This window comes from Talpa occidentalis, unplaced genomic scaffold, assembly GCF_014898055.3.
Source record: "Talpa occidentalis isolate TD23 unplaced genomic scaffold, MPIMG_talOcc4v2.1 talOcc4.4, whole genome shotgun sequence".
NCBI lineage: Eukaryota > Metazoa > Chordata > Mammalia > Eulipotyphla > Talpidae > Talpa > Talpa occidentalis.
In genome coordinates, this window is record NW_023604295.1 from 96,120,405 (window position 1) to 96,148,168 (window position 27,764).

General features: G+C 38.8%; 1 protein-coding gene across 2 annotated transcripts in view; it reads right to left on the reverse strand.

Annotated features, from left to right (window-relative positions):
* The window catches only part of RASA2 (RAS p21 protein activator 2), a 117,335-nt gene extending 91,544 nt beyond the window's left edge, over window positions 1-25,791 (reverse strand). Inside the window, exons 1-2 of one of the 2 annotated variants that reach the window (XM_037525867.2) lie at window positions 25,630-25,791; window positions 1,515-1,632 (exon numbers count right to left, since the gene is read on the reverse strand). In XM_037525867.2, the coding sequence (XP_037381764.1) occupies window positions 1,515-1,632; window positions 25,630-25,762 (251 nt within the window). In that variant the 5' untranslated portion in view covers window positions 25,763-25,791. The remainder of the gene's footprint in view (window positions 1-1,514; window positions 1,633-25,629) is intronic. The other variant, XM_037525868.2, reaches the window with a different exon arrangement.
* Between the last annotated feature and the right edge of the window lie 1,973 nt (window positions 25,792-27,764).

Consider the following 27,764-nt stretch of genomic DNA (forward strand, 5'->3'; position numbering starts at 1 on the left):
GGAAAAGAAAACTGGTTTCATCATTTTCCCCAATACAAATATATGGAAAGCCAAAGATTTTTTTTTTTAAAGTAGGCTAGTTTGAGTTACTTATTTACAAGACTACATATTAGAAACAGTAAGTATTCAATTTCTGAACAATTAGAGTTCATTTTTCATATCACTGATTATGTTATATGGAATCTGTGTACATTAAGTAACAAATTGAGATTTACATAGTTTCAGGTCCCTAATCTCAGTTTTGCTTCTAACTTCCCTTTATTAGATGCACAGATTATTCAGTCTCTTGGTGATTCAGTTTCATCATTTATAACATATAAATAATAGCAGAAATCTAATACAAGGACAAGGTGATTTATGACTCAAGCTGTAAAGTGCCTTTTTCCAAATCTTTTTGGGTTTTTAAAGAATTTTCAGTTTTTTACAATGCCTTTTTCTATGAAGAACTCAAAAGACATTCAAAATAATAAATACTGAAAATGAAGACATAAAGGTGAAAATTTCAGAGAAAAAAAGACAAGTATAAAGGAAAAAAATCTGAAAAAGAACATTAAATAACCAGACACCTGACATACAATTCATCCACCACATGCTCATTCTAAGAACTCTCATGCCCTTGCTCGTATCTCTGAACATCCTTCCAGTACAGTTCTAGACTGGAATTATGTCCACAAACAACATTACAGGGCAGAGGTGGCACATTCCAACTTTATGAACTAGAATTTACATGATACTCTCAAATTGCTATGACACTGTCAAAAAGATGAAAAATCTAGCTAAAATAAAAGTTCATTCCTTTACAATGCACTACTCAGTTAATGACTTACAAACTTTAAGAAGCAATTTATTCTCCAAGAAATAATTATGCCCTTCAATTTAAACTGTTGAAATAAATGGACAAAACTTATTCTAGAGAACAACTGAAGATATGTGACAGGTGTTTTCAAAAACTTGAATGTCATGTGAAAAATGGATTAAACTTGTTCTCCAGAAATCCAAGGGATGGGTTTAGGAACTACTAAGAGGAAAACACCGTTTGAGGCAATGAAGAATCACCAGAAAGCAAGCATTATGCTTCTCTTATTCTCATGTATGTGTGAATAAATAGTACCCAGCAAGTTCTTGGCATGAAGTAAATTCTCATTTTGATAGACTCTAATCAACTACATGTAATAGATTTCTAAGAGTCAGAATAGTTACAAGACTGAATAGGCTGCTTAGGAAACAATGAACTCCTTTCTTGGTCACTGGAATATTATTAAGTAATTGCCGGAAGACAATTTGTCAAAGATAACTGTCAGAAGGAACCAAGCTTAAGGCACTTAGTCCAATTCAATAAATATGAGGGCTCATTCAGACTCTGAGATTCTGTAATTTTAAAGATAAATTTAAAATGTAAAAGAAAAGCAATTATTGCACATAACAGTCTTCTTGATTACACTCTAGAAAAGGTATAAGATTTATTAATCAATATATATCATATGGATGACAATTTATCAATATTTTTCACAAACCTTAAAGATTTTTCAACAACTTGGGTACGATAAACTTCTTCCTGGTCCAAATTTATGGTGCAGAAACAATCTCTCATTTTGTTGGGTCCAAGATACGGCAATAAGTTTTTTGCTTCACCTATTGGCATAAAAGTTGAAGTCAGAGTTGAGTATCACCAGTTGCTTCATGCTAAGTCATATATATATATAGGATGAATTCAATTTTTAAAAAAGGTAAGTACATAAACACACAGGGGGAAAAAAGGTGAATCAACTTGATTTAAAGGAGAGACTAAAAGGAGGAGCTATATGTAAAGGATGGTATGTGAGGTGATACTATATCACTGTATCCCTGTTCCTTCTTAAAAAGAGCAATTCCTCCACTCATATTCTCCATCCCTTCCTATTAGTGCGACCTCAAGGACCTGACTCCACAATTAATTCCTCCTTCCTATACCATCATTAAATTTTTTCTCCAGTGGATCATTTCCATAAACACATAAATATGCTTTGGCATTTCCAATTTTAGAAAACTGCACAAAGAAAAAAACCTCCCTTGACTTCACCAATTTGATATTACTCCATTTCTAGATTTCCTTTCACAGTAAAACTTCTCAAAAGCATCATCTGTTTGCCTCTAATTTCTCACCTTCCATTCATGCTTCAATTTTTCCAATTAGTTTCTAACTCCATGAAGCTGCTCTAGCCAGCTTCTAGATTGCCAGATTCTTTACCCTATCCTCATCATACCTGACATAGGGGAACTATTTAACATAAGTAAATATTCACTCAGCTCCTTAAACTGCCGTCTTCACTTCCTCAACACATTTCTGGCTTTCCTCCACATCAGTGACCCACTGCTGCCTTCTCTCTCACTAGATCTCTAAATGTTGAGATGCTTCAGGGCTCGTTGCTGGACTTTCTCTTCTTTCACTATGCAAACTCCTATAGTATATCATGCTAATACTGACAGCACTCAGATCTGCATTTCCCAGTCTGATCTCCCTCCTCAACACTAGATGTGAATTATTCAATTACTTCCTTGGATACCCAGCAGGCATCTCAAATTTTAACAAGTCCCAGACAAACCATCTGATTTCTTTCTTTAAAACATGCTTTCCCCCCAAGTCTGTCACTGCCTTTTCCTCATTTTTCACTGTTCTTCCACTAACCCCATCCCTAGATCCAATCTATCAATAAACCTAGCAGACTTCTACAATAAATACCCAATCCAATCACTCCTCCTCACCTTCACTGGTATCCCCCTACAATCTAGTGTCCCATCAAGCAGTGTGATCTTTTAAGCATATTAATCAGGTCACTTACTCCCCTCCTTTCTCCACAACTCCATTTTACTTAGAATAAAATACGGTCTACAAAGTCCTATTAAACTGTATTCTCCACTCTGACTTCAGTTTCTCTCATTCTCCTGTGTTCAACCTCTTTCCATTCGTCAATCAAATCACCATTGTTCAAGTTTGGGACCTCTGGATGCATCTAACCCTGCATCTTCACAAAGCTGGCTTTCTCTTAACATTCAGGTCTCAACTCAAATGTCACTTCTTCAGAGAAACCTTCAACTTATCTATCAAAAGTAGATGATCTGGTTACCCTCTTCTATTTGTTTGTTTTCTTCTTAGCAAGTGTAACTACCTGAAACTATTAATTTTTACTTAAGTGTTTATTTTCCAGTTTTCCTACTCTTGAAGCATGAAAACTTACTCCCCAAGACCTAAAATAATGACTGTTATACAGTAGACACTTGAGAAATATTTGTTGAATGAATATTGAAGCTGTAAATCTAGTGTTGAAATTCCTGTGAGATACTCAGGGGCCAAAAGAACACACAAGTGTGTGGACTAAAATGAGACACCAATGTACTAAATTAGGAAAGCAAGATAGTTAGCATGAGGGAAAAAGCATTGTCTTAAGACTCATAAAACCAAGGTTCCTATCTTAGCTTTGCTTCTAAGTCACTTCAGACAAATCACAGAAGGGTAGCTTTTCTGATGAAAGTTTGGGCTGGATAAACTCAAGTCTCTTATCAACTTAAAAACACTAAAGGTCATTTAAACCAATATGTTTTAAACAAGTCTTTCAAAAACCTAAGAAACACCTATGAAAAACAATAAACAAATTATTTTTTAATTAAAATAAGAAAACCAATGAAAAAGCACCAGTAAGATACTCATTTTAGGTTTGTCATTAAGAGATTAGAAAAAAATTTAATACTTGAACAAACTAAGCACAACTTAAGCTCATCTCAAGTCAGAATCAAGGAATCCAGCCTTTTAAATGACACCAAAATTGCCTAACAGGAGTTGACCTTTGAAATGAACCAGTTTATTAACTGGAAAAATATTTGATTTTGTATCCATCCTTTCTCCTCTTCTTCAAAAGATTACATCTCCCTCTTCTTATCCAAAGCTCATCTTAACTCATCAATCTACCCATGCTCTCTCTATTCCATTTCCTCCTCCTTACTCCTACCAGGGTACTCCCCATCTATTCTACATTCAAGCTTCTCCCTTAGTCTCTCCTTTGACATCTCCCCTCTGTATAATCCAGGTGTTTGGTTTTTTGGTTTTTTTTTTTTTTTTTTGGTAACCCCAAATCCAATGAGGTCACCATATAGGGCCTGAAATATAAACAACATTGGAATTATCATAATAAACACATTCCATATCAGTGGGGGAATTTGCAACACTAAATCACTGCCCTTGAATATTTGCTGTTTCAGTTACATAAAAGCAGTTTGAGAAAACTACACTGTCTGAATGTACACATATTCCAACCTCTTCAAATGGATACAATGGGGCTTATTTTCTCTGCAGAATCCAATAAGTTTTACTTTTTTTTTTAAGATTTATTTATTTATGTACACAAGAACTGGGGTACAGGCCAGAGGTGGAGGGGTGAGAGGATTCACCAGAGACAGAGTGGGGAAGAGAACAGGCAGATCGACCAAAATACACTGCTGAGGGGAGCAGCGGGCGAGTGAGGAGAGGTTTACTGTGCCACGTGGGTAGCTCCCTGGCCAGCCAGGGATCAAACTCGTGCTGCAGTGGCTATGGATAGCTTCATAGGTTGCATCTTAACCCCCCACGCCACCAGGGAGACCCTAGTTTTACATTATTAGAGAGTTACTTGGGCTAAATAAAACTTAAGTTCTGTGTAATATATAAAACGTATTCAACATCACTTCTTATTAAAAAAAAAAAGCAGTTACTACAATCTACATGTACTCTTTGAATAGATCTCACTAACATTTAAATAAATTACACTGAAAGTAAATTCCTATAATTTATGACTAGCTCACAAATGTTGATTAAGTCAGTTATCAGTACTTTAAACTGTAACTTCAAACAACAGTAGTACTTAATTGTCATTTTATAAACAACATAAGTCAATGAACTGGAACTTTATAAAAAATTATCAAAGGTAAAGTAGCTAATAGATAACTAATAAAAATAATGTTGCATCTAATATAGCTCTAAGAGGAAAGATTATTTTAGTAGTACATACTTTATTATTAACTTTACAAGAAAAGACAAAAGTGAGGAAGGCTATACTGTCTTGCATGAGGTTATTTGTGTAGAGCCTCACTAGTTCCAGTAAATTATAGTATATAAATAAGCAAAGGCAATTGGTCAAAAAATTCTACTGCCCCTTAAAAACAAACACTAAATTCAACATATAGGTGGAACACCAATATAGGTATTTTCTCAACAACAACAAAAACAAAAAACCACAAATACTTAAAAGTTTTGCAACATTTCTGATAGTGTAATTTACAATTTAGCTACAGTCCATTTGATGATGACTAATTTGTATAGAATCAGGGAATATATCTGTGGGAGATATGGTGCATTAGTGTTCATCATCCATTTCAAGATATATCAGATATATCAGACTGCCCGTACCATATAAACTAGAAGGCTAAAAACTCCATTTCCCAAACTCCATTTCTCTTGCAGTTAGGACTGTGATTATAAAGATCCACAAATCAAATATATTCACTAGAAATTTGGAAGGCATTTAGGTTGCCTTTATTATCAAGCACTATCATGGAAAAGACCAAGTTTTCTGCAGCATTTGCAGTAGTCTTGGTGTCTAGTCACAGATTTCACAGTATCAAGAAGGGCACAGGCATCCATCCATCTGTCATACAGGTTGTGGCAGGTGTGATTTGGCTCTAGGGTCAGGAGCAATGACAATGGCTTACTAAACAAGGCAGCTGCTTGTCTATGGCCATTTCCTAATAGTGGCAAGATTCTTGATTATCGCAGAGCTGGCAAGCTCTAAGTCAAAAAGCTGAAAGTTAGTTTCCCAATTCTACAGGCACCATTCTGATACTAAAAGTGGTAGTAAGTATCTCTCATGGTGGTCCAGCTGCAATGAGGTTTTCAAATGTCACACCTGAAGTCAACCTACAATCTGTTTTTTCAGTCTCTCCAACAATATCATAAGCTTAAGATCATTTATTAAATCTCTTTCTTCTTAAACTAGAGTTGATTCTGTAACCTAATCTTGACTCGTATTATTATTTGTATATTCCCTATTTCTAATAAATTACAAAGTCTAATCTCACATTACTGGTCATCAGAGTTTGGTGTATCTGTCAGCTAGATGTGGCTTTCTGGATGAAACAGACTCAGCAGTTATAAAGCAACTTCTCACTGGAAACTGCTTTTACTGTTCCATCAGATAACCAGTTAAATAGCATAGCCTACTTATTAGAAGGTGAATGTTTCAACTTGGGAAACAGAGGCAAATGCCTCTCTTTTCTCTGTACTGTTGCATGTGCCTTTAGGGAAAACATCTCTTCATTTCTACCTTAGCATTTGGATGTGGTTTTAAAACTATGCTCAATAACATGGTATGATGTTTTAGTGGATTTGGGAGTGCCAACCTCAGCATTTAAAACATGTGCACCATTTGGGGTACCTCTATCTGATCCCTAAATTTACATATATTTTGACCCTGAAGTATTAAAATTAAAGTATTCAAGATATTCAATATACTCCTGAGAAATACACTTGAGCAAGTCAATTTGAAAAATGGAAATGATTTTCTCATTCATTTAAATAGAAAGGAAGAAATGTTTTTGGCTCATTCTTCATTTTAAAAAGTCTGTGCAACATGCAAAGGCACATATCTCTCCTCCAATGGCAGATGGACTGGCCCTACATCAGGTAGTATAGATCTGTTTAAACTGACAACTGTCACTATTTCCTTCAACAATGAATCAAAATGAGAAGGCATAATACTGGCAAAACAACTGTTCTACTATGAAGAAAGGAGACTAGTTTTCAACCACTAATATCTTTTTATTCTGTAACAACACCCTTTCCTGTTGAATTCATAACTGGTACTCCTTAGGAACTTTTCTAGTCCACGTTATGACTTAACAACACAATTGTTAACTAAATAGAAAAAAAAATCTTCCCTTTACTAAAACAAGGATATTCAGAGGTGAACAAATTAATCCTTTACCAACCATTTCCTCTCCCTCACATGTGTACTGCGAATATGCTAAAAACAACAAAAAAGCTAAGAACACCTTGGCACGACACACCAGTGATTTTGTTCAGCCATAAAATGAAACCGAAATGAAACTGCCTCTTGCCCATTAATGACACTAATTGCCTCTCTGCATCATACATATTTTGTAACTATGTATCTATATAGACATACATCTTACATAAAATGCTGTTTTAGCTTTGACCCCTATATTTTATATTGTTGCCGTTTACCTTTCTAACATGTAAACATACATATCACTCCTTTCTCAAAAACCTTCAATGGCTACCAATGGCCACCTCCAGGTTGAAATCTAAAATTCCATAGTCTGGTTATAAAATGATCTAGAGTCATTAATATGAGTTTAGCCTCATCTACTTAATCTTTAGTCTAAGTTATGTTCCAGCAGGGCTGCATTCTCTCATGCCTCTGGACATCTGCAGTGCAATTTTCAATGTACAGAATGGCCTTACCTGCTTTTACTTTTCCTTCAAAATGCTCTGCTTAACAGCATCTTTATAAAGTCTCCTCCAATTCCGGTAATCACATCATTCTTTCCTCTATTTTCCTACCACATCTTATATGTACTTCTATTATAACAAGCAAATTGTTCTGCACTTGTTGCATTTAATTCAACATTTATTAAGTACCTACAATATGCCAAACACTTTTCTAAAGACTGGGGATATAACAATGAATAAAATAGGTCTCTGCCCACATGCAATTACTGTACAATCTACACAGGGGAGATAAACATAACAAACCCTTAAATAAGTATATAGTATTTATTGCCATGGAATAAAATAATTTATTACTATGGGAGAAAACAAAGTAGGGGAAGAAAGTTAGGGAGTGCCAGGCCTAGAAGGTAGAGAGAGGGTGGAGAGTAATGCTATTTTATATAATCAGGCAAGTATTTCTATTAAGATATTTGAGAAGATAACTGAAGAAAGTCAATGCAGACATGAGCCAGGTAGATTATCTGGGGAAAGATATGGATAGACTGAAAAAATAAAATATGCAAAGGCCCTGAGAATGTCAATTTGTCACACTGAAAGAATAGCAAGGCCAGGTTAGCTATAAAACAGTAAGAAAAATGGGGAGAGGGAAAAAATGGCAAGATATAAGGTAGGGGTAGGGAAGGAAGCAAGTTAAATAGGGTCTTTTAGGACAAAGTCTTACGCTTTTTGGAATGAAATGGGAGCTGTTTGAAGGATTTTGAAAAGAAGAATGGTTTGATTTAACTTTTAGAAGACTTGCGGCACAAGGCAAAGGAGACTGGATTAGAGGCTATTACAATAATCTTGATTAGATATAACTTTGCAGGATGGTGGGGACACGAGGAGGGTGGATAGTCCCAGCATGCAGAGTAGTGGCATATATTTTTAAGACAGAATCAATTGGATTTTTGATATTTTTATGTGTGTAAGAGAGCAAAAGGTATCAAGGATGACTTTTATAAGTTTCAGCCTGAGCTGAAAATAGATGCCATTTCCAGAGGAAGCAATCTCTCTTTCACGAAAGATCTAGAATTTCTAATGGACATATTAACTCTGAGATGCCTATTAGATGTCAAGAGGGCACAGAAATCCTACCTGGAGATAAAATTTGAGAATTAGCAAATAATTAATATTCATAAAACCAAGGGCCTCCCCTGGTGGCGCAGCGGTTGAGCACTGGGCTGCGAAGCTGCCCACAGTCTCTGCAGTGCCAGTTCAATCCCCGGCCGCCGGCAAGGGTCCCACATGGTGCGCAGAACTCTCCTGCCATGTCCACTGCTCCCCTCAGCAGTGTATTTAGTCAGTCTGCCTGTTCTGTTCCCTGCTCTGGCTCTGGTGAATTTTCTCACCCTCCCGTGCTTCTGACTGTACTCAGTGCTTGTATAAATAAATAAACAAACAAATAAATAAATCTTTTTCAAAAAATAAATAAAATGTCAGTGCAAAATTATTAAAAAAAAAAAATCCCAAAAGACCACACATGATCACAAAGTATGAAAAGAAAAGAAAAATATTTGAAAGCTGAGTCTCAGCATTTTCCATCATTTTGACTTAGTAAAGATGAGCAGGAACCAGCAAAGGAGACAGCTATTTTGTCTCTTCACTGAACTATAAACTTCTTAAGGGAATGGGCTAAATCTTAGCACAATGCTTGGCTAATAGTAGATAATGAAATATCTACTAAATAAGTATGAGTATGTGGTTACAACTTCAGCATGGGCAAAAAAGAGGTTCTAATGTCACATCATAAATGATAAAACTAATATAAACTTCTTATTTCTAGTTGATGCAAAGTTGATGTATGCAAACTGCCCCAAGGGCTTAAAAAACAGGGAAAAAAATAGAAGCTCCTGTATACAGTTACATAAAGCACTAAATATAAGAATATTTAGGGTGTTGACACATTGACATTATACTGAAAATAAATGAGCCAATGCCTAAATTCAAATTTTTTACTGAGTGCCTACTGATATGTTAGGGATAAAATAGGAAGAAAAACAGACAAAACTTTGTGTTTTCATTGAGCAAACACAGATGGACATTTTGACCATAAAAGAGTAAAAATATATAGCATGTTATGGTGGTGAGTGATAAACAGGAATGGGCACCACTCCTGAAGGAAGTGGGTAACGGCTCCTGAAGGAAGAGAAGAGACAGGTAAATATTTTATAGAAAACAGTAGCTTTTAGCCATTGTGAAAAAGTAAAGTTTTTAAAACAGAAGATAAACACCATTGGGAATCAAAACTGCTAAGTTAAATTAACGGAAACGCAAAGATGACCAAGGTAAACTGCTCTGTGTACAAGTGCAATGATCACTAGATAGTAAATACAGAACATATATAAATTTTAGCTAGAACAAAAATTTCAAATATCAGGTGACTGGGAAGAGATTCTGGTGTAATGCTTTTGAGCACATATGTAAGTATGCACATACGTATACTTATGTGTCCATTTTGGGGGACGAGGTGTTGTGTGCCTGCATTTATACCTGTGGGGTGTGTGTGTTTCTATGTATCCTGAAGGAGGACATTTCTGGGATAAGAAAAGATAAATATTTTTCAAGTAGTACGATGCTCCATGACAGTATTAAATTCTTATTTTTTCAGACATCTCATTTGCTATGTATAACAACATTGTGAGGTAAGCACTACTGTGTCCTTTTATAAATTAAAAACAAAAATTCAGTTACATAGTTGGCTTGGTGATTTGACAGAAATCAAGCTCCAGAGGCTATATGGTCTATCCATTTTATTCTTAATGTCTTTCCATTCCATTCTCAATGTCTTTCTGAACACAATAGTGTTGAAAGGAAAAACCAGCCATTCATTTCTGAAGTTTAGGATATCTTAAGCGATCGTATTAGCCCAAGTCTATTTCAAAGGATACCTTAAGTACAAGATAAAAGCTAACAAAGATTCCAGGGGGATTAACCCCCAAGAGAAACCACTAAGGGCTAAGGTCATTGAGAAGACGATCCTAAGATAAAGATCATTTGGGTCACAGGAAAGCTAAATCATAACAGCTACCAGTCAAGAAATAAATTAGTACATACAATACACATAGATGTTTTAACCAGACTTTATATACAGTATTTCAGTTAATCCACATAATAACTCTTCCAAGTAATTTTTCCCCCCAAATTGCTGGTGAGGGCTAACATTACAGGAGTAAGGTACAACATAAACAAATTCTGGAGGTAGAACAAGAGGAGCACCTTCAAGGAAGCAGTGAATAAATACAAAACAGCTAAAGTATATAGAGACTAAAAAGAAATAACGGATAAGATTTTGTAAAGAAGGGTGCAAGCAGACAAGGGGTTTTAACTTTATTGGGTAGACAAGAAGAGTCACTAAAAGTTTTAGAACTATGCCTCAGCTTATTATTCTGACAGTTTCAAAGCCTATGAAATGGGCAAGAGGAGGAAAAGAAAAAAAGGAAGAGATACTACAGAGATAGACCTCACAGAATTTGAGCTCATAAAATCAGATTATGATGTTCTAATAAGAGGAATATCAAACAGATTAGAACTTTACAGGAGGAAATACAAAAATATGCACACTTTACAATTTGCATTCACAGCAAAAAAGTGAAGGATGAATCAAATATATATACAAAAATATAATAACTTTTGGTGTTGACAAGTTTAAAGAAAGATTAAAATGCTGCTATGACAAGGTTATATACTATTGACATATCCCAGGTCTTTCAAATTTTCTTATAAAATTTAATTTCAATTTTTGTAATGAAAGATACACAAAATTCTGAAACACATGAGTATGGTACAGTATCGTTATTTAAATTCATTTTGAAGACAGAGATCTGAATTTCAACATAACCTTTGTCTTAAACACCTGTTATGTCTTTAGTTTCAACCTCCTATATAAAAGAGGTAACTACCATATAATGCTTCAGGATTACTGTGAGCATTAAGAAAGGTAAAATACTTGCCACAATGCTGGAAACAAAGTAAAAAGTAAACAGTACATATTACTACCCTTCCTTGGTTGGAGATTGCTAAAAATTGGTACCTGCACACAAAATTCCCTTCACCAAAGTCATTAGATTCTAATCAAAATCAGTGTGCAATTTAACAACTGGATACACCACAGAAATTCATTTTTTAATGAAATTTTTGTTATAGAAGTTAATATAGGAACTATATGGCCCCTGTATAAATCAAGTTCCATATCTGTAAAAATGAGGGCTCTGAATTACATTAGAAGACACAAATTGGAGGTCTGCACATAAGCTGGCCAGAAATTAATTTTTTTTCGGCTTAAATAGTGTTTTTTCCTAAATGTGGCCAACATTTAAGAACTGGGGGAGTTAGTAATAAAAAAAAGGTCCATATTTCCAGTTTTTGTTTAATAATCAAAGACATGGCAATATGGTTCTGAGTAGAAATTACAGAGGCATAACCTTACTAAATTACAACAATTACAAAACCCACCTGATTTTACTTCATTATGCCTGCTCTTCTTAGACTAGAGTAAGCAAATTTTTTAACTAGCTAATCTTCTAGGTTTCCCATTCTCTAAAGTTCCAAGAGACAAAAAACCTGAAATTTAAAAAGCACATCGTAACACTATTTCAAATGTTTTTAGATATTTATATCTATTTCCAGTTCAATCTGATAAATACTGTAAGAACTGGACATATATTTTTATTAAACTATCAATGAAATTATGAAAATACACTTGAGTTTCACTACTAATTATGTTACAGCCTGCACTTAACTGAGTGCAAGGAGGAGTGCAAAGACACACCAACACACCTATGCAAACACACAGCAGTATACCAAGTCACTCTATCTTTGTAAGAACACAAAAGCTATTATTCACAATTTATATAAGAGAAAGCTGTGGCTCAGAAAGTAAGGTGATTAGTAGAAAAGTAGCAGAAACTGTGCTTTCAACATACTATACTATCAATTATCATTTATTTGATTTTCTATATACCTATCATAACACACTTTGTATAGGATAAAGAAACCTTCCTTACACAAGAGTTCTCTCTTGTTCATTTATTTTTCTATTTCTCAGTGGAAAAAGGGGGCTGCTATAATCACACAACTTTCCAAAGTCTCATTAAGATTGCACCATGTGTTATTTACCCAGAGGACACAGAAACATCAATTCCAAAGAGCACCTGCACCCCTATGTTTATAGCAGCACTATTTACAACAGCTAAGCTATGGAAACAACCCAAATGCCCAAAAATAGATGACTGTATCAAGAAGATGTGGTACATATACACCATGGAATATTACCCAGCAATCAAAAAAGATAAACTCATGCAAATTGCAGCAATATGGATGGAGTTGGAAGGGATCATGCTCAGCGAAATAAGCCAGAAAGAAAAAGAAAAATACAGGATGGTCTCACTCATAGCAGGAATCTAGAAAACCTAAATAGGGACCTAAATAGGAAAAAGACTAATTATCAACAAGCAACTATAAAACGGGAGGGGGGGGAGGAAGGAGGGATTAAGGGATTAAGGTCAAAATAAGAGGGGTGGGAACTGTATGGGGAATATAACCAAGATGAAAATTTATACATTGTGCAAAAATGAAAAATGATGTAAAAATATATAAAAGAAAATAAAAAAAGTATAAATAAAATTAAAAAAAATGTACCATGAGTACAATTACAAGAAGGGAGGAGCTACCTAAGAACTTCCGAAGAAAAAAAAGTTATACAACTGTTATTTATCTCTTTAGTTGCCACCTTGAAGGCATCACTGGAAAGTTATGTCTTTGTTGTTATTTAGTGAGAGAGTGAGAAATGGCACCAGTAGGCATAGATTATTGCTGGAATATTCACTAAAAGTAGGACTTTACAACGTATAATCTAACATGATCAGGTATCTAGACTGTCAATTTTTCTTACTCCCAGTAAATGGTTAAAAAGTTACCTTTAATAATATATAATTGAAGATTCTAAAATCCCACTCAACTGGTAATGTTGAAAAATCAACATAGTAAATAATTCCTATTAGAAATCTGGTCTAAGAACAATGAACTAGATATTAACCTGGGACATGGAGGTTAAACAAGTACAGAATAATTAAGTTGCACTGCATTGCATTCCTACTCTATTATGTGAAAAAGTGCTCTACAGATCATCAAGGTACCTAAAAACAAGGTAACAAGATAATATCAATGAGCAAGCACTTGAGTAGACAAAGGACTCCAGGAGTCCAGCATAGTTTTTCCGTGGTTAGCCTTGCTGTGGTACATAAGTGACTATTTTGTCTAGACATACAATTCTTGACAAGGCATAAAGTCAAAGTTAAAGCATAACTCCATGGGAACTCTCCAAAAAATGTCCTACTATTTTAAGATGCGACTCCTTAGCAGGAACGTCTGCAGAACGTAATTTGGGGTCAGGTGTTTCACGCAAGTCACATGCATAATAACTATTACACAGTTATCTATACTGCTATCATATTAATCACCTCTGACTGAAGCTTAGTCTAGAACAAGAAGTTAGGAAACTACTGTACATGAAAAGGCAAGTTTCGCAAGGTATTGCCAGGAAGCGTCCATGGGTTTTATATATACGTCACCAACAAGATCTTCCTGTGGTTTGCCTTGCCCACTTCCGGTTTCAGTTTTGAACATGTGCTGGTCCCTAAGCTTCCTGACCCCTTCTCAAGTAGCAAACCAAACTCTGGTAGGAATTTCTTCCAGGACAGACCTGTGGGTCCTCTGGCCACATGAAGCTTAGATAACCAAGAGAGTCAGTATGGCAAGCAAATGAAACTCCCAAATAAAAGGTAGCTGAACTAGGGACAACATGACCAGAACACACAGGCTATGGCTACAATTTTCTGGTAATGGCATCCAGGGAGACAAAATGGAACTCATTATGAGCAGCTGTTTAAAGAAAAAATAAAAGTGGCACCTAGATATAAAGACGTAGCACCCACACATGTGTGCACAGATGTATGCATCTGCCCGCCTGCACGTGCGTGTGTGTGTGTGTTTTTTAGAATGATTCACAAGTACATTCACAAGTACAGATAAACCCAGGTGAGCAGAGTGCAGGCAGGCAGAAAAAGTAACATTTTTGTTAATTCCTCAAAACGATACTAGAGATAAACTTTTACAGAATTAGAACTCTCAATTTTACTGAATAGACATTAGCCTGTAGCCAATTTAAGGATAATTATCACCTTTTGAATAAAGAAATGTGCTCACTGTCCCTTCCAATATTATCTGAGAGGCAGCTTGGTAGTTAAAAAAATCTGAAAATCAGCACTCACCCTTAAAATCCTGAGCAAATAACCTGCCAACTTTTCTTTTGCTATACCAGAAATAATAACAACTTTCTTCATTACACTGAATTGAATTAAATAATTTGCAAAGTATTAGCATAGTACCTGGTAAAGGACAAATACTCAATACTTCCCCACCAAGGAAATTTATATAAAATAGAAATTCAAAACTAAAGGTTCTGCACTATTCATAACTGCTGTATTCTTTTTAAAGATTTATTTATTTATGCATACAAGAGCTGGGGTACAGGCCAGAGATGCGGTGGGGAGGCGGGTGAGAGGATTCACTAGAGACAGAGCAGGGAACAGAACAGGCAGACTGACTGAAATACACTGCTGAGGGGAGCAGCGGGCGAGACAGGAGAGGTCTGCCGCGCCATGTGGGTTGCTCCCTGGCTGGCTGGGGATTGAACTTGTGCTGCAGAGGCTGTGGAATGCTTCATAGTGCAGTGCTTAACCCCTTGCGCTACCAGGGAGGCCCCACAACTGCTGTTTTTTAAAGGATCAAAATTATTCTACATCTTTTTACCACATTCCCCTGAAACAAAACATTGCATTTTTAAAGTCAGTTTTGAAAATAAGCAATTGGTTAAAATAGGCAAGGCATATGGGAACTCGCTGTATCATTCTCACAAATTTTGTTTGAAATTATTATCAAAAGTTACCAAAAAAACCTGACAGAAAAATTGACTTTATTTCTATATGCACTCAAATTATCACCAAACTTTTAACATTTAGTTGCACTGATTTTTGTAGGACAGTAAGGAAAAGTTAAGAGCAAGACAGAGGCTCAGTCGAAGACTAATATTGTATCAATTTCAGGTATACAAATAGTATTTTTGATAACATGGATAATACATAAATATAATCTGTAGGAAAATAAACCACTATAAATAAAGCTAATTCGCTTTGTCCACCTTGAGGTAAACAATGTACGTCTTTTCAAACCACTTCCTATGCATTTCCCCATACATGTGTAGAAAACAAAAAATACATAGAAAACATACAACACATACTTCACTTAATAATTTGCTTTTTTTACTCAACAATGTCTTGAAAGTCTTTCGTATCATAGAAGTACTTTATTCTTTTTAGCTGGTATAGAGTATGTATTGATATATGAAGCTTTTATTGTTTAACCATTTTCTACAGATGAACACTTAAATCACTTTGTCCTTTTGTCTTACTAAAAATGTTTACAATAGTAAACATCTTTGTACATCCTTTTCTGCAAGTGTACAAGTGACTCTGTAGGGGAGGTATGTAGAAGCAGAAATGCATAAGGTATGCTTAAATTTCTTACAGATATTGCCAAATGCTCTCTAGCAATGCTATATCAATTTGAATTCACAGCAATATTGAGGAAAGTCTCTGGGCCCTACACCTTCACCAAATACTGAAATTAACAAATTTTTCTTTTTTCCCCCACATACTAGTGATTTTTTTTAAATTTGTATTTCCTCGACTGATTTTGAGTCAACCATACTGGTATATGTTCTTATGTGTACTGTACCTCTACTCATATTCTATTTTTTTCTAATGGCCTTTTCCTTTTTTTTAATTTATAAAAAAGAATATTTTTAGGTAGGCATCTGTATTTATTAGTGAAATTATTATGTCATATAGCTTCATATCAACATAAACAAATATGAAGAGTTGAGCTGATATTTTGGGGTTAAGTGCAAAGTTTACCTAGTAATATTACATTGGTTCCTCTCATGACAATTTGTTTTAATTTTTTATATATTGGACACCAACAAATAGGTAGTATAACATAGTAGGTTGAGAAAAACAGGATGGAGTCGAGCTAGTCTGCCCAGTTTAAATGACAGCTCTCCCACTCACTAGTTATCTAATTAGTCAAGTTACTTGGTTATTTTATGCCTCAGTGTCCTCATCTTAAAGGGTGGATAATAACTGTACTTACGTGAGTTACTGTTAGTATTAAAGTAGTAAATTCATATAAATTGCTTTAATGTGCCTGGCACAGAATAAGTGCTTCTCTCTTTTTTTTTTTTTTTTTGAGGGGGGGGGTAGGATATGCTGCAAATAGGTTCAGTCTTTCATTTTTTAACTCCTGCTTATAAGTCTTCACTTTTCCTTGTATAGTTCTTTTTCCATCTCTTTTAAAATCAGACATTATATAAGCAGATGAAACCAACAACAATCTGCCTTCATTGACTCTCACAATCAACTTATCAACCTAAGCATATAAACTTTTAAGTCTTTGCACTAAAAATAAGCTACCTTCTGCACTGCATAAAACATTCCCACAAACCAGCAAGAAGACTGATAATCCAGTAGAATAAAAAGAATGAAGGAAAAAAAAACAGGGAAGTTCACCCCCCCAAAAAAAAGAAAATATGCAGAGGTTTTCAAGTTCATTTAGAAGAAGTGCAAATTAAAACTACAAATTAGATGTTCCTTTTCATCTCACAGACCAGCAAAGATCAAGAAGTTCTAAAATACACATTCCATAGGTGTGAAGAAATAGGCATCCATTCATTGCTGGTGGGAGCACAAACTGCTATAGTCTCCATAAAAAGCAATTTGGGGGGCCTCCCCGTTGGCGCAGCGGTTGAACGCTGGGTTGTGAAGCTGCCCGCAGCCTCTGCAGTGCTGGTTGGATCCTGGCCACCACTGGAGGAGGGTCCCACATGGCAAGCAGACCTCTCCTGCCACCCACTGCTCCCCTCAGCAGTGTACTTCCGTCAGTCTGCCTGCTCTGCTCCCCACTCTGGCTCTGGTGAATTCTCTCACCCTCCTGCGCTTCTGACTGTACCCAGTGCTTGTATAAATAAATAAAAATAAATCTTTAAAAAAAAAAAAAGCAATTTGGTATTGTCTTTCCAAAATAAAAATGCACATATTCAATTCATCAACTTTTAACATCTAAGAATTTATCCTACACATGGACACATGTACTCCTATTAAAAATGATACACATAAAAGGTCATTTATTGCAGTAATGTTTGTAGTAGCAAAGATTGGAAACAACCAAACTGACCATCAGCAAGAACTGGTTAAATAAATTCTGGTATACATAGGTGATGCAGTATTATGTAGCTATAAAAAAAATGAGGCAGCTTCCTATACATGTGGATAAAGATCTTCAACCTACTATTGTTAAGCTTTAAAAAGCAGATGTAAATAAAATAAAGTGGACAATTTACATGTTGCTGAGAGAGATTAGTATTTACACATTTATGTCTGTAAATGCTTAAATAATCTGTAAGGAAACACAAGAAACTTGTAATGTTTGTTTCTGTAGAGGGAATGGCTAGGGAACAAGAGAAGTAAACTTACTTTTCTTTTTTTTTTAAGATTTTCTGAATTTTTTTTTTAAGATTTATTTATTTATTTATTTATTTATTTATACAAGCACTGGGTACAGTCAGAAGCGCGGGAGGGTGAGAGAATTCACCAGAGCCAGAGCAGGGAGCAGAGCAGGCAGAAGGACCGAAGTACACTGCTGAGGGGAGCAGCGGGCGGCAGGAGAGGTCTGCGCGCCATGTGGGACCCTCCTCCGGTGGCAGGGGAGCAGCCGGGGATAGAACCGGCGAAGCAGAGGCTGCGGGCAGCTTCACAACCCAGCGCTCAACCGCTGCGCCACCGGGGAGGCCCAAGTAAACTTACTTCTCAATGTCTACCTTTTAAATTTTATACCAGGTATTAGAATAACCTATTCAAATGAATAAAATAAAGCTTTTGAAAATTAAGCAAACAAATGTAAACTTCACTATGATCATACCAAACTTTCTACTGGTATCTTTTAAATAGTCATGCATAGCAGGATAACAACTTTCAGGTTGTTTGTGAATATTCTGTTCAACTGGCAAACACAGATATTTACTACTATAGCTGCCCCTGTGAACTTTTAAACCTACAGATATCTCAGTACATCACCAGACATTCTGATTTAGTAGTTCTGCAGTAGAGCCTGTGCATCAGAATTTTTTAAGATAACACTGATGGGCAGCCAAGACTGAAAACAGCTAAATTAATGCACGCTGTAAGTAGGTAAACATCTAGGCTCAATCTCCACCTAAGTCACAACCACAGTCTCATCACTAATCCTAACAACTCCACAAAGTTCCTAAGAAGGAAGGTACAGAGGAGAGTGTCTAAGATGGCACACTGAAAATCTATGAATACTTCTGGTTCTATCACCAGATAGGGAGTATAATCTGTATATAATGAACGCAATACAACTGCAACATTCATCAGAATGAATTCACCCTGCAGAGCATTTTTGAAAGATTTTTGATAGTAATGGCCCAGCGCACAACACCTATCGAACTGTTCCAACAACTGCGTAATAGATAGTTTTCAATGAGCATCAACTTCATTTATAAAGCGAAGATCCAGAACAAGACATGTTCTCCACCTTCCAGCTCTAAACTTCTATAATTCTCTAAGAATACAGGTGTCTTAAAACAACTACTGCCTACTAGAAATTTTAGGATAAACTAGTAAGGATCTTTTTGATATCATTCACAGGATAGGCTCAATTTACAGCCCAGTGGGTGAGTGCCCTAACAAACACTATTACCTATCATGTACCATTGAATAAATTAATGGTCACAGGGGAAAAAAAATTAGAATTCAATCTTAGATAAATATTTTCAAGCAAATGGACAAAGTAGGTATGTATTTGAAAATATATTTATGCATTAAAATAAAAGCATCTGATGTACTGCCTTAAGGAAAATGGTTCAAGTTAGAAAGCAATAATCAAAGAAGGGATGTTGAAAACAACATCCAAACCTCTCCTTTTACAAGTAAGAAAATAAGAAACTCAGCAAAGTTAAAGAATCTGCCCAAAAGTCATCCTGTCACTAATGAGATTCTTAGAACCAAGTTCACAGTGATAAATTTGTGAATTATAGTTCACGGATGTTTGCATTTGCTTTGGCATTAAGGTATTTTAACCTAGCTAGGGATTTTTGATGATTAAAATGACATACAAAACTATATACATATCAAAGTAATTTCTTAAGATAAATTGTTTCTTAATTTAATTTACATTATGTCTACCCTGCAAAACTTTGTTGGCAGCTCTAAAAAGAGCACAGAAATTCATTAGTAGATAAAACATATAATCTGATATTATTATCAAACAACAGTATAAAACATATTAACAAGGAAATAGGATTAACATCTATGATTAAAGGATAAAACCATAGTTTTATTCCAGCTACATTAGTTCTACACTCTCTTAAGAGGACTATTCAGAGTTCTAAGTTTAAAAAAAAAACAGACAAAAAAAAACCAGCTCTATGAACTCATTGAGGTTTACCTCCTGTCTTCCTCAGAGCAAATGATTAGCAGACTGCTCTGTGAACTTTCACAAAGAACCCTTTTCTCTAATTTCTATCCATCTGAAAGATGGATTCTTTCTCCATGCTAAATCACTCATCATCTCATTTCACATTTTCACAATAACGAATTCTTAGCATGAACAAACCCTTTCTAAATCCTTCTTTTTCTATTATTCTATTTAATAACTTATCTCATTTCAAGTATCTGGTAAGAATGAATTCTTGGCATGAATGAACTTTAATCTCCCTCCACATGCTGCATCATCAATAAAATGCTTTGATACATATTTTATTACAAAAAATTCAAACTTGCCATGACAAATGACAAAAACATTTAATGTGTACATTTAATTATGAAGTTTTTCTTTTCTGGTCTCAGAACCAATTAGTAACAATATTTATGGAATATGGTCAGGTATCATTATTAAAATCCCCTAATAATAACCAATCAGAGCATTTAGAAAAATGTAATCCTTTTCCTAACGAGGCAACTTCGGCATTAGTTCAAACCTAAGCTCAGTTAGCACTGTGATTTTGAAAAAAGATGAACACCCTGCCACATGCCCATGTAGTTTTTTCTTAATAATACTATCATCTTCTTGTTTGTTTAGCCGTAAAATTAAAAAGCATTTTCGTATCAAGTATCTCAGATCCTCAGGATAACAATGAGGCAGGGCATTTTCTACAGGCCTATTCAGATCTAGGCATAGAGAAGACACTGGGATAGTTTTTAAAAAAGAAAAAGAAAAGAATGAACAATACCTTGGAAGAGCTCACCATCTAATGGTGGAAATAGGTAAAATATGTTTATGAAATATGCTCTAATAAGGAAATAGACATATAATTCTGATTCCTCAGCAATAGGAAAGCCTAATACCTTTTCCCTGGCAATGTGGATGGTGGTACCCCAAAGGCGGGTCTGGTCTGGAGATCATTTGGAGTGGGCTTTTGAAAGATGAGTAGGAGTTCCCTGACATAAATATGGGGTAGAAGAAAGAAAAAAGACACACCTAAGCAAAGGGAACAATATGTACAAAATGGCTAGTGATGAAGCATTATTCCCATTTTAAAGATGAGGAAGATAACCTCAAAGCTAAGTGAACTACTTTAAGTTACATGAATAATAATTAACAATGTATGAAACTAAGACTACAGGTCTTTTGATTTTAATCAGCTTTGTATACCAGGAAATGCCAGTACATGTTGGACAAGAACATCAGACAAAGATTAGTTTTTATCTCCTACTCCATTCCTCCTTTGAGATGGTCCATGTCTGATCCAGCTCCTAGGGGTATTAGAGAAATGATTGGAGAAGAGGATTTATTTAATCTTTTTTTTTTTAAAGATTTGTTTATTTATACAAGCACTGGGTACAGTCAGAGGCACAGGAGGGTGAGAGAATTCACCAGACCCAGAGCGGGGAGCAGAACAGGCAGAGTGACGAAGTACACTGCTGAGGGGAGCAGCGGGCGGCAGGAGAGGTCTGCGTGCCACTTGGGACCCTCGCCCGGTGGCCGGGGATCCAACCGGCGCTGTAGAGGCCGCGGGCAGCCTCGCAACCCAGCGCTCAACTGCTGCGCCACCGGGGAGGCCCAGATTTATTTAATCCTAATATGATCTTGTGAGAAAGGTGTTTTTACTATTCCCAATTTACACAGGGGACTACAAAGGCACACACAGGTTCACAAAAGCTAGAGATTAAATTAAGACTCAAGTCTGGGCCTCCCCGGTGGCGCAGCGGTTGAGCGTTGGGTTGCGAAGCTGCCCGCAGCCTCTGCGGCGCAGGTTCTATCCCCGGCTGCTCCCCTGCCACCGGAGGAGGGTCCCACATGGCGCCCGCTGCTCCCCTCAGCAGTGTACTTCGGTCCTTCTGCCTGCTCTGCTCCCTGCTCTGGCTCTGGTGAATTCTCTCACCCTCCCGTGTTTCTGACTGTACCCAGTGCATGTATAAACAAACAAACAAACAAACAAACAAAATATGTGCCTCTTAAAAAAAAAAAAAAAAAGACTCAAGTCTGGATTACTAACCTGGCAAAGACTCTATAAACTCAAGCACTTAACCATACATCCCACAGATAATACTATGCCACTAGCACTAGGTTATTCCTTGTCTGAAGACATCAGAGAAACCAGGTGAGTTCTGGAACACATCACGGTTTCAACAGATCTCAAACTACCAACATCTCAATATTCACACAAATCTTCAGATTTGGTTCTCTTATCAATCTGATCTCCCTGGAGCAAGTAAACCCTGGCATGAGCTCTTTCAGCAACATTTTTACAACTTAATTTAACTGGATGAGAGTAAACTTCACTAGAAGTAACCACAAGGGAAGTCATTACAAAATAACAATATGAAGCCTAAGGTATAAAGGAGAAAGCCCAACTCCCTTCATTTGCTTATGTGTGTAGGGATGGTATTTTGGGGGTTGAGGGCCATGCAAAAGTGCTTCAGGTATACTAGCATACCTGCTATTCAGTGCACAGGAGTTCACACCAAAGGATGGCATCTGAACTACATCCTTATTTTCCCTTATCAAGAGTTCACAAGACAATTCCAGTATGTCCAACAATCAAACATGCCTCTTGAATATAATTAAGGAAGACCATTAACTGTCATGGTTTACTGGCACACTAAAATGACCTCAAGGTTGGGGATCAGTATGTAAGACAAAATATTGTCGATAACACTGGATTTGTTGCAGCCTCCCTGGTGGCCTAGGGGTTAAGTCTTAGTGCTATCACCACTATGGACTACACCCCAGTTCTTCCATGCTAAATAAATGAATCTTAAAAAAAAAAAAAACAACCAAACCCACTGGATTTGTTAATATCAGTTATTTTAAACTGACCACAAAATAGTTTTTCAAACGAATAATTCACCTTGTGAAGTATATGGGAAAATTAGTAAATACTGAGATGAAACCCCTAAAGAAGGGATTTGTGGAGCATTATCTCTGAAACTTTAAAGGGTACTTAAAACAATCCATTCTTTCTCTCTCTCTCTCTCTCTCTTTTTTTTTTCCTAGAGATGATTTGGAGTTGAAAGTACTTCCTAAGTCCAGGAAAAAAGATGTTTCCTTTCAGGTTCACTTTCAGCCTTATGGGTCTCTAATTCTCCAGATCAGAGCCTCTTAGAATCAGCAGCTTGGAATCTGCCTGCTCATCTCCAGGCTAGTGGGCACTACCAGGCTTTCCTCCCAGATCTCCCAGTACTAGGAAAGTGAAGTTGACATGGTTACCCCTTCCCCACCCCCAAGCTGCTTAATATCTTCATTGTCAGAACCACTATCTTCCCATTTCTGGGACCAGCTAATGATTCTTCTAAACTTCCCCCCACCCCGCAAAATCCACAAGTTGGTTTCAGAGAAACAGAAAACAACATCTCTTCACAGTTTTGAAGGTCAAGTAGCTCTGGATTACACCAGCCAAAAGGAGGGCAAAGTGGAGAGGAAGGCAGGAGAGGGAGTTTCATATATAACTCATATTTTGTTATGAAGCAGACACTCCACAACCTGATCTATCAGTTGAGCAACTCAAAAAGCAAGAAACGGAGATAACAACTGCAATATTTCAACTATAGCTAAAACAATAACATTTCCAGCAACTGGATGATCAATCTCCAAGCTTGGATAGTGGGGTTGCTCTAAGCCATAGAAACAAAGTTTTTGTTTTATTTGTAGGCTCAAGTTTCACTCACAGTGATATCTCTACTATGATATCTTTGCCAAGAAGCAGGTGAAAGTGCAGGGCAACTAAGTCCTACTGGAAACAGCCCAACCCTAACTCTCCTTTCCAAGTTATGCATACATAGTCCCACGGTATAACCTGCAGCTATGTAAATCAGTACCTAGTATCAAGTGACACTAAAATAAAAAGTGGTAAAATTTTGGAAAACTGGATCAAAGCAGGAACTCTGACTCATTTATAGTGTTCCCAAAAATTAATTATATGCATATTAAGTGTATGACTTAATCTGATTTCTGAGAAGATTTTCTACCTAGCAGGTAACGTCAATGTTGGGAACTTAGACAAGATCTACTTCTCTGGTGTTATTTTCCAGGTTTTAAAAACTATTCTTTCTTAAGAGCACAGGACAACTTCTGGGAATAAAAAGGTAAGAAAATTGAAGATGTTTGCTTCTGAAGTTTAATAAAATCCTAAACACTTGAAAGGGGGTGGAGGGCAACTTGAAAACAGCGAAGTGGAAGAAATCGAAGCTCAATTAACATTTCTATTCAGGGAAAGGGCAAGTTTACATCCTGTGTAGAAAAGCCATTTTACTGCAACATGGTTTCCTTTATACGAAGTAAAAAGTATTCCTCATAACTGTTATTTACAAGAAACATGCAGCATGCTTCCAATCTGAGGATACTGAATAAAGATTATGAGGTTATTTTTTGACAAAACCAAAAATTAGTTTTACTGCTTATCTTAACAAACAGTGGGGATGGGGGGAGGAGGAAGGCTCTTCTCTGATTAAACTATTGTGGGGGGAAAAATTAGCGATCTGATACCAAAGGATCATTTAAAAAATAGATGTCGAAATGACAGCGCAAATGGTCAATCCATAGTAATGCTCAGAGCTCCGAGCCCCCCCCAAAAAAAAAAAATTTGTATTAAGTCAACTACCACCCTTCGCCCACAAAAGTAACAATTAAATAAATGCAAGAGAAGGAGAGGAATTAAGTGGGTTAGAGTGCGGGCTAGATGACTGTTTTGAGACCTGCTCACAGGAAGCCACTACATCCTGCCGGGTCCCGGGCAGTCAGCCTGTCTCTCAGTTCAGGTCCCGCCGCAGCGAGGTGGGGCGAGCACAGGTGTCCGGCGCCGGCCCCTCCCGGCGCGCCCGCTCGAAAACACCGCGCGCGGCCCCGCTCGAGCCCGCGGGGCCTGCTTCCTGCCGCTCAGGGCGCCTTTTTCAACCTCTCCAGGGCGCGTGAGCCCAGGAAACGGGCAGCCCCCTCCTCCCGCGCCACCCCACTTCCCCGCCCGCCGCCTCCCCCCCGCCGCGGCCGCGCCTCCCCGTAATTACCGCCCGGCTCCCGCCGCGGGGAGGCTCCCCGGCGTCCGCAGCCGCCCGGAGGCCTGGTCCGCGGGCGGCCGGAAACTCCTCACGCCTCGGGCCCACGCCCCCTGCCCGCGCCCCGGGCCCCGGCGCCCCGGCGTCCAGGCCGCGCCCCACAGCCCGGCCCCTCGCGGCGGCGCTGCCCTCCGGCCCCTCGCGCAGGCAAACGCCCCGCCGTCCACTCCCCGCCGACGCCGGCAGCCCCAGCCCACGCCGCCCCGTCCGGGCGCCGCCTCCCCTCACACACCCCCCTCCCGCCCCCTCCGCGCGGTCCCTCCGCGGGCGCCCGGCCCGGCCCAGCCCCGCTCAGGGCCCTCCGCGTCCCGCGGTCCCGGCCCGGCGCGGCGCCGCCACCCCCGCGCGCCCGCCGCCCCCTCAGCCCCGCGCCGCCGCCGCCGCCGCCGCCGCCGCCGGGGTTGTCCCCTCAGCCCGGCCCCAGCTTACAAATCTTGCCCCGCAGGCTCTGCAGCACTCGGACCTCGCAACTGCCCTCGCACCCAGCCCCGGGCTCTGCCGTCGCAGTCGTCGCCGGCGCCTCGGGAGAAGCCGCCGCCGCAGCAGGCGCCGCCGCCGCCATGGTGCTGCCCGGCCCGTGCCGCAGCCCCGCCGCCTGCGTAGCCCGGCGAGGCGGAGCCCGGCTGCGGCCTGGGCGAGGGCGAGCCGCGCGCCTGGCCCCGCCCCAGCCCCGCCGGCTCGCCCCGCCCCGCCCCGCCCCGCCGCGGCCCCGCCCTCGCCCCACCCGGGGCCCCGCGGGCGCCGCCCTCCCGCCCCCGAGCCCGGCCCGGGCCCCCGCGGCGCGCAAAGCTCTCCGGGCTTTCCTGCTCTTTGCCCGGGGAGAGCCGGGCGCTACCCCGGGGTGCTCCCAGTGTGGCTCTGAGTAGCCGTGAAACCCCGCTGAGAGAAATCTCCCCCTGGCTCGCCCAGATTCTGAAATCCTTCTGTTCAGCCCCCCATCGAGCGGACCTCCACAGCCCTTAAAGCTCAAGGGAACTCCCTGTGGAAAGAAAATAAAATGAAACTTGACGGTTGAACCGCAAAACTACCTTATTCAAAAGGACCCTAGAGGTGCGTTAGAAACTCCCCCAATAATAGCCGCATGTTCCTTACCTCCAGCCACACAGTGCACACAAAGCCTCACTTTTAGGTAATACTGTTCGCAAAAGCTGGTTGGAAGAAAAGGCCGTGGTTCTCCATCACAACATGAGTGAAGCCCCCGAGACCCTCCCAGAGAGAAATTCTGAAGCCTTTGCCTCTGCTCTGTATTTCAGAAATAGAGCAAAGAAGGGTTGGATCTCACCCACCTCCCCCCGCAAGACTTCTTAAGAAGCTGATGGACACTGAGAAATTGGTGTATCTGTGACTAGTCGTTAGATTTATTTCAAGGGAACTCTTTACAGTGAGTAAACTGCATGAATAATACCCTGGTATGTGATGAGAAAGATGATTTCCTGGTCTTGAGGTTGTTGACTGCAACTGCCCTTAAGAAGGCAGAAACTGTGACTTAACAGGGCAGGGTAGTTCTTTTGCAGGGCAACATGGGAATCAGTCTGTCAACAAGTATTTTTTGAGGGTCGGACTTAGTGACAGCCTGAATGTCCAGGTAAAAAGCAACCCAGCCCTCCTACAGCTCAGTCTAGGGGAGGCATAGTAAAGGAGAGAGGCATTGGGAGAAAATAACTGAGGTGAGGAAACTGGGGGTTCAGGGAAGGTCTTCCTGGGAAATGGACCTGAGGGGTGAGCAGTGAACAAGGAGGGAGACAGAAGCATGCCGACAGTGGAGATCACTTGTGCAAAGGGCAGAAGACGGCCTTAATAGGTGTCAGTCGCTGTGGAGTGATGCCTTTGTGTGTGTTCTGCTTGACCATTTTATAACTTACACATGTTGGAGAAAGTGTAACTCTCTTCTTACAAACATTTTGCTGCCATTTCAGGCAGTAAGTCCAAAGCTTAATTCCCCAACTTCCTTTCCAAATTTGAAGTTCACAGCATTATTCAGTTATCTGGGCTAGAATTTTTGACTATAATCCTTGGTCCCCATGCTGTTTTTAGTTGATACATCTTTTTGACTGCTGAATTTTTTTTTTAAAGATTTATTTATTTATGCATACAAAAACTGGAGTACAGGCCCGAGGTGCGGGGGTGGTGAGAGGATTCACCAGAGACAGAACAGGGAACAGAACAGACAGATTGACTGAAATACACTGCTGAGGGGAGCAGCGGGCGAAACAAGAGAGGTCTGCTGCGCCATGTGGGTATCTCCCTGGTAGGGGATGGAGCTTGTGCTGCAGTGGCTGTCGATAGCTTCAAAGTGCTGAGACTTAACCCCTTGCGCCAGCAGGGAGGCCCTGACTGCTGAATTTTTTTCTCTTTCCCTTCCCATTCCTTGTCATTGTCCTTGTTAAAACCATCCTTATTTGAATAGTGTCAAAAATGTTGGGTTTTTGTGTGTTTTTTTTTTTATAAACCCACAAGCTTATGAGACAGGCAGACTTGGATTGCAGCCTGATTCTAGCACTTTACAAGTGTGACATTTGGTTGAGTTAACCCTTCTGAACTTGTTTTTTCAACAGTATACTTAG